Consider the following 15,608-nt stretch of genomic DNA (forward strand, 5'->3'; position numbering starts at 1 on the left):
CAAGAGACATGGCATAATATCCCTTATCAAAATAGGTTTTTAAAGAGAACCTATTAAGACACCATTTAGCCCTCTTCCTTTTGCTTCATTAGCTACATTTGCATACATTTTTATACCTCTTGTGGTTTCCTGTGTGTATTTTGTGCCCGTCTGAAAGAATTTCAATGACATTAACTAAACTTCAGAACACTTCTGTAAATACTGTTCTTATTATGAAGATGGAAAAATGGAGGCACTGAAATTGCTATTCAGTGAAGTACAGCATAGCTCATCACTGGAATTCAGCATCCAAAGAAGATTACATGTACTTTCACATTTATATTCCCAATATCAACACAACTTCAGTTCCTGTTGTCACAACTGCAAGTCAGAGGGACAATATAAAAACTCAGAATATTTATCTTAATCATATTCTGCAAGAATATGTGTGGAGAAGGGATCCTGGACATATCTGATCCAATAGCTGGCTTTGACCAGAAAAATACCACAAAGTATTTATCATTTAACAACAGAGGGGATAACAACTTTTGAGAGGAAACGATTTGACTCTGTGAAGACCTTTCTGCATGTAGCCTGATGATCCTTTATGGCACTAAAATCTATAAGATGTTTACAGAGGAAGGAACTGATTAGCCTGGCAATGTACTCAGGGCTTCACCGAAAAATATCACTGTGTAATTTTAAAGAAAAATAAATCTATATTTGTAATGTTGCATTCATTCTCCATCCATCCCAATAAACATCCTACATGTACATCTGATGAAAGGAAAGAAGAAATTTCAGGTTCATGTCCTTAAAACTATACTTAAATACTTAGCTACAAAACACATAAGAAAAATACACATAAAAATATAGTGAATGTATTATTGAATAAAAATTTCTGGGGAACAAGAGACTATAGTAATTATAATGCAAGCATTTACAGAGGAGAAGAGCATAGGGTCTGAAAAAAACCCCAAAATTGACACTATTTTATAAAATTTACTTACATAATATGTATTATGCAAGTTCCTAACTTTTTTAAACTCATATTATCAGAGAAAAGAATTATATTTATACTGTGAAGAGCAACCCTGCTTAAAAGGTGAAGTGCATGGGCTGGAACTGTACCTGTAACAGCTTTTGACTTCCTATGGCAGTGCCTTAGGAGAGAATGAAATCTGAAAAATTTTTGCATAAAAGAAATCAATTGAAAAATATTTTGTTGCAGGGCTTGAAATAAAGTATTAAGTTATTCTTTTAGTAACATCTTCTTCTTCTACAATCACAGAATGGAGAGCACTTAATGAAGTGTGCTTAATTGGATCACATGTATCCTAGACAGAAATACCTTTAAACTTTTTCCATTTTACATAGTAAAAACTCTTTCTTAAGTATAAGACTTGGCTTTGAGGTTACAAAGGGAATCGGAGGAAGAATAAGAATAAGAAATATCCTTTCATCTTTTACTAGCAAAGCATGCACTGCACACATTTTATTCTGGACTTATCAGAGACTGCCATTAATCAATCATTTTTCTTGAAGTACTCCCGGGGGGAGGGGAGAAAAAGAAAACAGATTTTATTGTTAAAGGACACTCTAAAAGCCTGGTCACTAATGGTCAAGAAACATTTTTAATAATGCCAGGCAAGTATAAAACATTTTTCAACATCATATCAATATTATAGATTAAAATACTCAACAATTGCAAAGTACTTTTTATTTGAGATAACTGCTGTAAAAAGTCCAGGCTGTTCTGTCACTAACCCTGAGATAATCAACCATAAAATGCACCTGTTTTAGGATATCAAACACTGACTCTAAGTAATCTTGCATTGTCCTTCTTTTTGTGCTGTCAGCCTAAGAGAAATGCTGATTCCTCTCAGGTGCTCAGATATTTACAGTGCCTGTAGCAGTCTGCTTTAAATAAAAGCAGCATCATCCCAGCATGCAGCTCTTGCATCACCAAGATAGGAAGGAAAGAAAAACCAATTTCAGGTATTCCCCCCAAATCTTCACTGCATGGTCCATTATAGCTGAGAACCTAGAACCAACACAAAATTTAAACTACAAGGTAGTTATACTTCAGCTCTATCAGCAAACACAAAAATTTTCCTGCCCTTTTTCCCTCACTGGGATGTTTTACTTTTCCCTCTCAGCCACTCCCCACTTCCTCCCACTTGTCCTGCCCTGCTGCACTCCCAGCAGCCTTGCTCTTCCTGGCATCAGTAAAATCACAGATTAAAACTGGATCATTTCAGTGACCCAGCCCAGGCAGTGAGAGACAGGCATTTCCAAGGAGTGGAGCCTGTCAGCAACCATCCCACTATTCTCTACTGACTCCACCTGGATAACCCAGGAACACGGCAAGATCTGAGTCATGCCCACATCAGTGCTGCCACAAGGACTGTAGTTCCTTCCTCACTGCTCAAGGAAAACAAGAACAAAAACAGAGCAAGGAAAATAATTCCTCATGCAAGTGGGATGCCACTGAGTTAAGACCATTCTTTTGCAGGAAAGAATAAATCTCAGAATCATTTGAAACACCCACTCATATGTTGCTCTGTGGGACATTGCTTTCCTCTACTGTAGCAATTGAATTCTTGTATGTTAGAAATCACCCGAGCACCAGATCAGCATGGCTTCACTAGGAATATTTGCAAAATACAAAAAAACAAAGCAGCTTTTGTCACAACTTTTTGCACATTGGCATTCTGTTTATTTAAAAACAAACAAAAGACCTTGAGATTACTTGGTCAAAATTGCATTTCTGCTTGATGTTTTGGGAACTGACTGCTTCAGGAGCTCATAAAATGAGATTTTTCTCATGGGGGCTTCTGGCTAAAGCACTCAATAAATAAACATTTCAATAACAAAAGATGCCCTTTAGGGAATTCCTCACTGTTCATTATGTGTTGGATGAGAACATTTAAACAAAACCAGTAATTATATGACTGCAAAATATTTTTAAAAGGCTTTTTAACAAGAGGTCAACCAGCCTGAAAAAAGGTTTGAAGATGTATAAAATGCAACTCTGATAGGAAATTTGAGTTGGGTAGATGAGACTGTGTCAGACCCTCTGAAACCTGGCTACCATTAATGGCAATTGTCTTGAAACTGCTCTAAATACAGGGGCTCACTGAAGTGCACACATTTGGTTATGGGCTGATGAATTGCAAGCAAACCATTCACACAGACCAGGGAGGTGCTGGGGGAGCAGAGGCATCACTCCTGCTGGTACCCTACCCCAGCCAGCACTCACCCAGCTGGGCAGGACAAAAGTCACACAGAAACCATTGACCAGGCTGAAACCTCACCCCCATCTGACATCTACTGCAACTGGGGTTAAAAATGCCAGACAGGAGTTTTTGTCTATCCCTGCCCAGAGCTGCATGCTACTACAATCACCCCCAGGTAAATCTGTAGTAATGTTATTCTGACACAAATGAACTTATACTCAAGTAAGTGAAGATTGTGAATTTTAGAAGGTATCTGGACTATACAATGTAATTGTACTTATCACTTTTTCCTTATACTTTCTTACAATTTTTTTTTTTAAATAAAGGTAAGCAGTTCTGGCTCCAAGGATAATAAATAGTGACTTCGCCCCACACAAAATGTAATGTCTGTTGCAATGACCTGCTAAATTTATTGTTTGAACTTTACCAACTAATTACCCACCCTGTTGGCTGTCACAACTTCTGCCTTTTTTTTTACTTACAATAATGGTGCCTTCAGTCATAATAAGGGTTTTTTAAACAAAGACATTCTAAGCATATTGCAAATTGTCACCCTTATGTGCTGTTGTCTTTTATTCTGTTTACTAGAGATGAAATAATTACAGTGTTTATACCAAAATGACTTGAAGGTTGATTGCTGATTTAATAAAATCCCCTCCCCTTGGGTTTGTATTTCCCATCTGAAGGTAGGAGGGTGCACAGCACACACAGAAACAAAGAATATTCTTTGTGTAAAATAGAAGTATTTCCTTTTGTTAATTGTTTTACAACTAACAGCATTCTTCTTATATTTTCCCTGTCAACAAATGAATGATGTGAATAAACAGAGCTGGAGCGTGATCAATATGGCAAGGTCCATATCACTTTCAAGCCGTGGGTTATAATTATATTTATGAATGACAGGATTTAAATCTCCATAAATTATGTGCCAGGCTTTGCACGCCTGTTCCTCTCCCTCGTGTGCGCGTCCTCCAGCGCTGCAGGATCTCACCGTGCGTTCACTGAGAGATGCACTCACAGTCTATCATACCCCCTAGTGGAAAAGGATCTCAGAAACAAGTGCCAACATGGCTCTCTGCACCCCTGAAGATGAGACATAGAGCTGATGCCAGATGGAAATGATTTGAGGTGGCATCTCATTTTTAAGACACAGGCAGAGTGCAATGTCTCAAGACTGGAGGAAAATGGGGAGATTAGGATTGGCTATTTCCAACATGAAACATTCTCTTAATGACCCTATTTAATAAAACAGGGCTTGCCTTAATAAAGCTCAGATTTGAAATTAAAGTCACCACTTGTCTATATGTTCATTTCAAAATCCTTTAATCTCTGGAGGTTAAGAAAAGCAATTAGTAACGCTCCAGAGGACTATGCAAAGCAAATTTTATAGCAGTGAAGGTAATTGTCTCAGGAAACGTTTGGTGGGCTTGAACTAATGACTTGCAATGTGTACACATTTCTATGCCTTCTGTGTTTAGGAATTTGAAGCTTTTGTCCATTGTTTATATTGCACTGAAGCCTCCTTTTCACCTTCTCAATTTTGGAAAAATTAAGATGCTCATGTTGCTGTAAATGTTTTATACATTACATATAGAGGTATATAAACATAGTTAATGTCAAATCAAATCAATGGGAAAAAGCACATAATTAGCAGAGGCATTTTTGTACTACATTATGTTTCTACAGCATGAATTACAGAGGAAAGCAAAGGCAGAAAATTTTGGCTGGACATTGACACACAATACATGAATGGATTAAGAGATGTACAATGGCTATTTTTTTCTCCTTCTGATATTCAGAGTAGTTGTAAATCAGTTGACCACTTGATTCGAGTTTGACCAACATTTTTGACCAGAATTGTTGACCAGAGTTTATTTTGTGAAGCATTGCATCATACTGTAGTTAAATTGCACAAGCAGGTACCTGACTGAGCTTCAAAGATTCAGGAAAGCTTGCAAAGGATGTGTTGTGCTGATCTGCTACAAAATAACATCCCTGAACTGTCGAGTAGAGAATTATTGATCATCACTCAGACTTAATACTAAAAAGACACACATCTCTCACTCTTTAATATCTTTACTGTTCAAAGACTTGTTTCACTTTGCACCTGGACTGCAGAAATATCAATGTGGAGCTGTATGTCTTCTCACATTCCTATTGACAGGTATGTATGCACAGCCAGTGATCAATTTAAAAAATCTTTTTCAGTTTTAGCAAAATGAGTTTTTTGAGCCCTTCTCACGAAACTCTCAACATGCTCCCTAAAGTGCAGAATGATGCACAGTGTTCCAGAACACCCTGCAATACAGCAAGTAATATATTATCTATTAATATTTATATCCTTCATATACACTAAGCAGGAACAGTTTGCACCATTCTCTGAAGTGTTCTTGCCCTAAACACAGCACAGACAGAGAAAGTTAAAGACTTGTTGTCCTGGCCTTCCACCTGGTCTGACAGTGACCAGGAACTAAAGATGGAAAAGCAAAATCCCTGCTAAGGGAAAGACACTAATTGCACTGCTCACCAGGTAGTCCCTGATTTCCTATCACCACTTGAATTTCATTGCAGGGGTTTTCACCAGGCAGCTGGGAGGCATAACAGGTAGACCACAAAGATTAGAAAGGTTGACAGTTTCAGAGCAATCACATCTTACATATGCAGCTACATGGAAACAAAACTTAGGTCTGGATTTGATGGCTGCAGCCCAGATTTACTTCTGAAAGTTACATTCTTCATAAATCAGGTATGAATTATGGTGCATTATCAGGTGACTTATGGTGAATTATTAGGTATGAATTATTAGGTGTCCAAGTCTTGGATACCTTATTGTGCCCTCTTCTCTCCCCCTGACATAAGCACTGAGGAGTGACTGCACAGAGCAGCATTTCAGGGACAGAGAAGAGGCCACGACAAGGTGCTCAAATAATGAAATGCCTGACACACTACTGTCATTAGAATAATTTCCAGACTGAAGTCACAGGAAAGGGATGACTGGTCCAGAAAGGGACACTTTCCAATAACAGCAATCCTTGTCTGGTGGGTCTCTGATACTGATACTAAAAGATGGAGCTTTAATTATTTTACATTAATCAATAATTTTGTATTAATAATTTAATCTATATGCATCAAAATTGTGCTAAGTACACTGATCCTAATTTACATTGCAAAAGATGATGAAAGAGTATTTTAAAGATTTTACAACTTGCTTCATCTGAGGTGAAGATTATTTTGCTAAGCCTACAATTTAAATGATTTAAAAAAGAGACAACGCTTAATTTAGAGATTGATGCTACACTCAGTTTGCCCTATTTTTATTCTTCACAAAATGCAACTTTTGATGATTACTCAATATCTATGAATAATTTGCAGAGTTTTAAAATAGTTTTTCTATTAATCTGTCACAAGCCATGAAACTTGACATTTTCACCACACTGAGTGCATGAAAGTTGCCAGCTTTGCCTGCCATGCAAATAAGGCTCTTAATTACAGTATTTAAAAGAACAAACCATACAAGTGCTATAATTTCTTACAGTAAAGAAAAACCTGTTTGAACCCTGTGAGTGTGGAAGAATGGTCTCAAAAAGCTTCTTAAATGTACAGTGATTCTTCCACTCCCCAAGGATTAAGCTAAAGTATAAAATTTGTGTCATAAAAAAGGAAAAAAAAAGCATTCTATTTATATTTCCATTCTCCTTCTTTATACCTTTGTATCTACAAACAACAGACATTTTTTATATTCACCCAGTAAGCCTTCAGTGCATTTTACTGGCCTCAGCCCTACTCACCCTGTACACACCTGTGTTGTTAATGGAACTGGCTTAAAGCACATATAAAATTTCTCTGCTGGGATGACAGTCACCTTTTGCTCTGCTTGCACAAGTGACTTTCAATCCTTAATGAGGAGCATGACTCACATGTTAGGGCTGTTACAGAGGGACAGGTTCAGAATGTTCAGAGCTTTGATAGGATCCATGTAGGACACAAATTTCTTGCATCAGTATTAGGCAGCACAACCAAAGGGAAAAAAAAAAAACCAAACTTTGCTGCAGTCTTAGTTCAAAAGGCCACAAAATTCTGAGAGCTACAACCAGAGCTCTCCTGCTTGTCCTCATAAGGACCTGTTGGCTTCTCCCTTAGCTCTGAGAGCAACAATGAGAAGATTTTTTTCTTGAGGCTCCCCTGCCAGCTGTGAGGTAGAGATATTTCCTTGGCAATGGAGACACTGGGGCTTTTTCAGTTGCACCTACAAATGCCTATTTGCTCTGTCGTTATGGCTCTTAAGGAATACAAACCCTACCACAGGCAGGTTGTAATTCAACTTATTGACCTGTTTATGCAATATTTACTGGCTAGGCTGTAACAAAAATGCAAAACAATCCTTTATCTTTTTTGGCTGGGTCAGCAGGTCTGTAATGCTCATGCAATCCAGCCATCCAGGTCACAAAATGAGAGGAAAAAAAAGTGTGTTTGTACTTCTAGGAGAATCAGGCAGGCAAGGGCAGGAGGATCAAGATAGACAAAGATATAAAATTCTTTTTATATTTTTTCTAAGAGGTTATTCTTTTAAACAAATCCCTACATGAAAACCTTTTTTTCATTTCTAATATTAGTAATCTATTTGTGGTTGAAGCTTTAGTTCAAGAGTGAGAATCACAGTTCTCTGTTTCTATTCTCATATCTGTCATCAAGCCCTGTGCCATTTTAGGGAAAATGAAGCAAACTGCCTTGGGTTTCAATCTACCCATCTGCAGCATGGGAATTATTACCTGTCAATAATATGTGAAGTGTTATATAAATCAAATGCATTGGCACACACTCAATGACTTGCTTGAAAGAAAGGAGTATACCCTGCCTACCCTATAATGTTATGAACTTTGATTTTATTAAAAAAGGAATATGATGGCATTCTCAGTCACACAGAGAGATGAGTAGCAGAGAAATATGAAGTTAAAAAAGCTTAGACTTCAGAAGTTCACATATCTGTAAAAACCTACTCTTGAGCAGGGACCTAGGAGCTCATGGAAATATATCAATAATAGTGGATTCATTCTGCTTTTGATTACAAAGGTGCAAACCCTCTGTTTTAATGAGATGAAATGTTGTAATGGAAAGCCAAGCACCATACATATCATTTATAAGAATCTCCTTAGATTTTTATGGTCTTTCTCTTTGCAACCTAGAATTCATAAAATGCTGCAGGCCAAAAACCTTCCTGTTACTTTAATGATTTTTATATTTTTCTAGGAGGAAAGTTACAGTGGAGAAGGCAAAATTATCTTGGTTATATGCACATTCATTTAAGAAAAGAACACAAATGTATTGTACCTCAGGGGGAAAAGCCACAAGACTAATGTAATGTTAAGGTTGTGGAATAACTCGTTTTTAAGTAAGGAAATGCATAGTTTAAATTTTCACCTTTTTTTTTTCCCTATCATCATTCCTCTAAAAAGTGATGAATTTTTATATTATAAATTAGTTGTCAAATAAGACAATATGTACCAGAAAACACAATGTAATTTCTTATAAATGCCTGCATGCAATGATTTACAGCAACACATTTTTCACATAATTTGTTTCCCAGACTCATTAAATCTGTGGGAGAAGTCAAGTTTGAATAAAAGGGGTTCCATTATTCCTGAGCTATGCTTTTATAACACTTTAAACAAGATTATGTCAAATAACCACAGTTATTTGTTTGCTTTTTAAGATCAGAGAGCAGATGAAAAATACTGCTCAATTTTCTTGAAAGGTCTACCTTTTTATTGAGACTAAGCATGGTATAGTTCAAATTGAAATATGAATCCTGCTTAATAACTGGACAATAAATGGAGTTTAAATAAAAAAATATTTCTAGTTAATTTGGAGCATCTTTAGAAGTGCAGGATGAGTTATAGAACATTCCTCTTAGTAAATCTAAATGACATAGACAACAGAATCCAAAATCTATCAATCTGGAAAAAAAACTTTGCAAGAATATCAATCCACAGATGTTCAACATTCAACACAAGAAAAGATTAATCACACCAAATAACGGAGAATCTGTACAATAGAGGGAATTTTTCAAACACAAACCTAACAAGACCCTGGTACCTGTCCTACCACTGCTCAGTGGTTAAATAATCCTCCCTCACACTGTCCTGCCCCTCAATAATTTCCTGAGTTGTTCACATTTAGAGCATACACACACCACATGTCATAACCCATCAGCACAATGGAGTGAAAATGCCAAGTATTGTTCCAGTGTTTAGGTTCTGGATGACTGAATATGATTAACTGGTTGATTGAATTTTTCAGGTGTTATAAAAGTACCATGACAAACAATGAACAAAACCTGGAGTGCATGATTAGGACAGTACAGCCAATGCACATGTTTATAATAGGTGAGGCTGGGAGATCCACTCACTACTCTGCCTGCCCAACACTTCCAATTTGGAAGTGTTTTAAGCTGCTCCAAACTTTCACCACTTGGTTTGATTTTCCTCAGTTCAGGTTCTTTTCACTGGGATGGTTGGCTGGCTTTTCTAATTGTATTTATTCCAGCCCAACCGTTCCAGCTCTTCCTAAGAGCAGGGATAATGGTAGGCAGGGTTTGGTTGTGTAAGGCCTGTTCTTTGAAAAGGAGGTGCAAAATGTCTCTAACCCCAGTTCTTGGAAACAAGAGATTTGAAGTATGAAAAGAATGTGCTTCTAACTATCCTCATGAAAAGCCTTCCAAATTCAAGCTTTTGTTAAAATCACCATTTACACATAACTGTTAAAAAACTATGGACATGCTACTGTATAACAGGAAAAGTCTATGACACTTCAAACACAGAAATGCAACCTTTCTTTATCAAATGTTTTTTTAATAGGATCCTTGAAATCCAAAGATAAATGGTGGCCAAGTAGTAGAGAAGACCTTCATTTCAATTTTATCAGACTTCAGGAGGTATGTTGCAAATGAAGTATGGAATAATAAAGATTTAAAGGTCCTCCTGTTACTTTAAATTCTGCTGGAATCATTCACTTCAGACTTAGACTCATTCTCAGTTCATTTGAGGAAAAATAATTTCAGGAATCTATTTATTTATTTATTTCTGTTAAAGGCCCTTGCCTGAATGGAGAGCTGATTGCTGGGACTGCTGAATGCTCAGGTAATGGAATGCTCAGCAGATTGGAGCCAATGGGATTCTGTCTCAGGGTAAGTTTGTTTCAGAAGAGGCTGAGTAAGCCCTGCAGTGAGACATCACACTGGACACCTTGTAGTGGTAGAAGCTTTGACACTAATCTTTTCATGCATAACTCCAGCTCTGGATGGTCCTAATAAAACCCCATATCTCATATGAGTTAAATATATCAATTCATGTTTGCCAAGCATTTTGATAGTGCAGTGAAGAGCACTACAGGAAAAGAAATCCAAACCAAAACAGAAGGAAATGGGGTTTCTGACCTCAAAAAGCAGAATTTGAATGAAGTGCAATAAATAAAACCTGAAGTCACACATTGAACAATGAAAATAAAATGAAACATTGAAGAGTTACTCATTCACTGAGGATTTCTTTTCTGCTCATGAAAGGAAACATTTGGCTATAGAAAAATATATAGATGTGATTCAATATTTCAGAAGTCTATCATAATTAGTGTTATTCAAAAGATTGGCCACCTGAACAAAACAAAACAAGAAAATGGCTTGAGTTCAGTCCAAAGTCAATTTTTTGTTTATTCTCATCACCTAAATAAGTCAAGCTTAGTTAAATTTTGAAACGCGTTATTACTTCAAATTTATAGTATTTTCTTTTCAAAATGTGAAATCACATTGCTGTGTCTGCTACAAAATTTGAAAGATATTTATCAGCTGAAGTCTTCATATGGTTTCCTTGTATAGCTTCAGTTAGCCTGAATTTTTCATTTTTCATATAATGAAGTATTTAAGTAAACCTGAATCCACCTGTAGTCCCAGTGGGGGTAGGGAGCACTGTGAGGGGAAAGATGAACAACCAGCCTGAATCCTGGGTGTTGGAGATTCAGACTCTGAAAGATGCAAGATTTGGTCTTTTAACTTAGTTTTGGATTCACAATATAAATCCATCAATTCACGATAGGGGAATAGTGGTTAAATGAAATGGCTTTGCAACCCAGGATGTTATATTAGATAATCAAAATCAGCCTTTTCAACTTAAAAAAAATCTATTTATATTAGCATTTCATATTTAGCCTAAGTGTTCTGCTCACTCTTAACATTATATATATAGATTATATGGTTATATAGTGAATTGTTACACTTCAAAACAACAGCAGCAGATTAAGATTAATGTAGTTTTATGGAATGAATAAAGAATGCTCTGCTAGAGGTTTTCTGCTGAAAAAATATATATGAAAATGGAAATGCTGGCCAAGTTAGCACATCTCCTGGAAGTTCAGTTCTTTGAGTACTGAGTTTTGGTATATCAGAAAGCACAAATGAGGAAACCGCCATTAAGATAAATGGGTGGGGGAAGCTAAAGCAGAACAAAATGGGAAAAAAAGAGACACCTAGAGCAAAAGATCTTCAATAGCAATTGGGAAAATCATATCAGTCTAGAGAGAATGTAATATTCAGCTGAAAATCTCACTCTTAACCGGAGGCTGAGAATGGTAGGATATAAGGCCTGAAATACTATGAAATCAGAATAATTTGTTTTCTTTCCATACAAAGGTATTCTCCTAAGGTCAGAGCTGATGTTGACAGAAAATACTCCAAATGTGAGAACATTAAATACATATTCAAAAATTATTTGAATTCTCATCAGAAACCAGTTAAGTAATTTCCACACTAATCAATGACTTTGACTATTAATTCTGTGTCCTTTCCTCTACTTTCAAAGTTGAGCTTGGAGGTTTTGGTATTTTTATTATATTTGGATGTTTCTTGATAAAATATCATGTTGTGAATAACTCAATTATATGAAGAAAACCAATGTTGCAGATTGCAAAGTCATATTTTTTAAAAGAAAATAGATATAAACCCTCCTAAACAAAAGTACCCATCTGACTTCAATCTCTGATACTAGTCCAACAATCAATCACCAGGGGCATTGGACACCCATAATTAGATTATAAAATCATAACTATAGTAATTTTACGTCTGCTTGCATAATTACATCAGCATGCTAATATCCTTTTAATGGTCTCTAATGATGTAATAAGAAATAATGGAATTTATTTGACAGCTACATAACCATTAACAAAACATATTAAGCATAACTATTACTTCCATAAAGATTCAGGCTGTATCCAAAAGTGACAACTAACATGTTGGATCTTATTTTCAATGTTGAAATATTTCTAATTATGAATTCCCTAAATCTATTCCCACTCATCTGCTTCACAGGGCGAGCAAAGTTTATGTCAATGGGAACTTGACGACAAATCAGCTGCAGAGATGGACTGAATGCTCTGGAAGACAAGCCTGGGGATATCCTGTGAACTGAAGTCTATCCTTAAAGTTGGCAGGATTGTGAAAGACAATTTTATCTTCATAGAATAAGCTGATTACTACCAAGCACCAGCTAATCAAGAGCTAATATAGGGTGTTGGATTCCTATCCATGACAATTGTTCACTTACTTAACTTCAAAGCACAGGGAAAAACTAAAAATGTAGGCAAGAGGGAAAGATATTTTGCAGAGAAAACTAACTAAAAGCAGTAATTTAGTAGTGAAGCAGTTCCTTTAAATTCTCTTTGTTTTTTGTTTTTTTTTTTGTTTTTTTTTCCCTTTTTTGTAGGTTTTCTTTTGTTTTTTTTTTTTTTTGGTTTTTTTTTTTGTTTTGTTTTTTTTTGTTTTTGTTTTTTTTTTTTTTTTTTTTTTTTTTGTTTTGGTTTGGTTTTTTTTTTCCAGAGAAAAGGACTATAAACTGGTAACTGAGAATTTAAAGAAATTTAAAATAACTCACCACTTACCCTCTCTCCTCAGTTATTGCACTATTCCTATTTGACTTTCTCTATACTCTCAAATTTAGCCTGTGATTCTCATAAACATGTTATTACTCTGAAATCTTTGCAATTATCTAACAAGTCCAAGTCTATACTGTTACTTTCTAACCATTGTGAATTGTTGGGCAGAAAAGAGAATTGAGAATTCCAGACCAAGCAAATACTCAGGTCAGAGTTAAAGGAGGCTAGTATGACAAATTCTCACCCCTTTTATAACTCCTCTTTCTCCAGGCTGACTGAAAGTTTTTTCTACATAACTTCCCCATTTTTACAAAACAATAAAAAAGAATCTTTAAGGAAAAGGGTACTTTTAGCTGCCAGTGAAATAAAATAAATCACCCATGATGCCTTATCCCAAGTAAGAAGCAGATTTCCTGAGAAATATTTCTTGATATGTCAGTGGTGACTTTGACATGACGTCAGGTTTTTCATGGAACTCCTCTCCATGAGACCACAGAGAAGCTAACCAGAGTATTCAATTTTTTACTGTTTTCCACTGATAGTGGTGCAATGTCAAGAAAATAACAAATCCAAAAAGTGTTCACTCTTTTCTTGTCAAGGTCTTTGTCTAAAGCTTCTACTACTGGTTTACCTACTGGTCAGCTCCACCTTCCTTTAGCACTTTATGGGTTTAACCTGAGTCAAAGCATCTCATTCTCTTGAACAAAAATAAATTAATTATGGATGAATTCTTCATTGATTTGAGATTTAGGATAAGCCTTACCAGATTTATAGATTTTTAAAAAGGCACAGACTGATAAAAACATTGTATGGATAGATAGAATGCCCAGTCCTGTTTGGACTTCCTGTAATTCATGCCACACTTTTAAGGTACTGACCATACAAATATTTTCAGTACAGTCATGTGACTGCATATTAATAAATGCAAAATATGCAGCTAATTCTGCTCATTAAAAGAAAGGTCCATCATAGCTGGCTATACCACCAGAAGGATATTTTTATCATTATCATTAAAGAACAAGTCTACAGCCTATCAACTGCAAAGTGTTGTGATTTATCAAATGATAAAAAATAACCAAAAGGATTCATATTAAAAATTAGAAAGGTAGGTGAAAGTGTTCTTGTACTGTAAATAAATGAAGCTAATGAAGCTGAACCTCCTGATTCAGCAGAGAAATTTTCCATGGGATTTCTCCTTTAAATGTGCAGTAGACTTTATCTGCTAGTGTCCAAAGTCAAGGGTACAAAGTCTCCTTACAAGAAAGATAATAGAATATCATATTTCTTTCAATTTATAAACTCAGTATTCATGAAATACAAGCAAAAGACATTAATCAAAGCAAACAAAATATGGGAATATTGTCCTTCTCAATAACTAAAGCCAATATGCCTGGTATTTTCCAGGTTTCTGAAAAAATTTTCTCACCAGTAGTCCATTTCTCCGTCCAAATATAGATATAGAAGGGGTACAATTTTATTGCTTTTTACAATCAAGAATAAACACTTCCACTAAAGACAAAGCATTATCAGTCTATGGTTTTAAAAAGAGTATTAAACAATTAATTCCATTCTGTAAATGAAAACCAAACACTAGTTGATGGCAGCAGGTGGGGCTGAGACAGATGCTGCACTTCAGCTACCCAGACATCAGGTATTTCCTGTGTACCCAAGATGTGACTTCCTTTCACAAAACCCTCCCACAGCTGACCCTTCTTTTCAATTACCTTTACATCAAACTCCTTGTGTTTTATACAGAGAGGATGAAGTTTTGTGAAGTACTTGTTTCTTCCAAAATGCCTTCAGAAAAACCTCAATCTAAAACACTTTACTAGACATGGCAGATCATAACCTCCTAGTTCATGACATTAACATGCAGAGCATTCATCAGTATGAATCATAGGAGGAAAACCAGTGCTCAGCATAGCTGAACTCCCTGTGACTTGTTAAATAATAGCTGACCAAAAAGCATGACCTAGTGTGCCATGTGCCAGACTCAAAGACAGGCACCCAAGTTTTATCCATCTCTGATGTTTTTTTTTCCCCTGGCAATGCTGGGTAAAACTACCTTTCAGAATACTTTCCTTGTCTAGAAACTTAAATAAAGTTGGTAATATTTGTATAGCATTTGAAACAGATTATTTTTTCCCTATGAAAGAAGAAAAAAAATTAATTCTTTATAATTTTCTCAAAATAATTTGTTCCCATGTGTAGGGAACGTTACAAAGATCATCAATATTTTTTTCCCCTCTTGCCTGTTCTCCTTAATTTTGACAGTAAAGAGCAGATATTTCCTTGTAAGACAAACTATTCAAAAATAATGAGACATCCAATAAAATAAAAAAGGAGAAAATCCCATGTACATACTTGACATCATCGAAGACACTCATCTGCAGCTTCAGGAGATCTGCCACTTCCTTTATTAACTCCAAGCCCTTTTCCACACTCAGGGGGCTGTTGAAAGGGAGCAAGAAAACA

General features: G+C 35.9%; 1 protein-coding gene across 1 annotated transcript in view; it reads right to left on the reverse strand.

Annotated features, from left to right (window-relative positions):
* Positions 1 to 15,608, reverse strand: part of PTPRN2 (protein tyrosine phosphatase receptor type N2) — a 636,567-nt gene that overhangs the window by 349,223 nt on the left and 271,736 nt on the right. Inside the window, exon 10 of the mRNA XM_063183049.1 lies at positions 15,498 to 15,584. Coding sequence (XP_063039119.1) covers positions 15,498 to 15,584 — 87 coding nt within the window. The remainder of the gene's footprint in view (positions 1 to 15,497; positions 15,585 to 15,608) is intronic.

This window comes from Melospiza melodia, chromosome 1 (assembly GCF_035770615.1).
Source record: "Melospiza melodia melodia isolate bMelMel2 chromosome 1, bMelMel2.pri, whole genome shotgun sequence".
NCBI lineage: Eukaryota > Metazoa > Chordata > Aves > Passeriformes > Passerellidae > Melospiza > Melospiza melodia.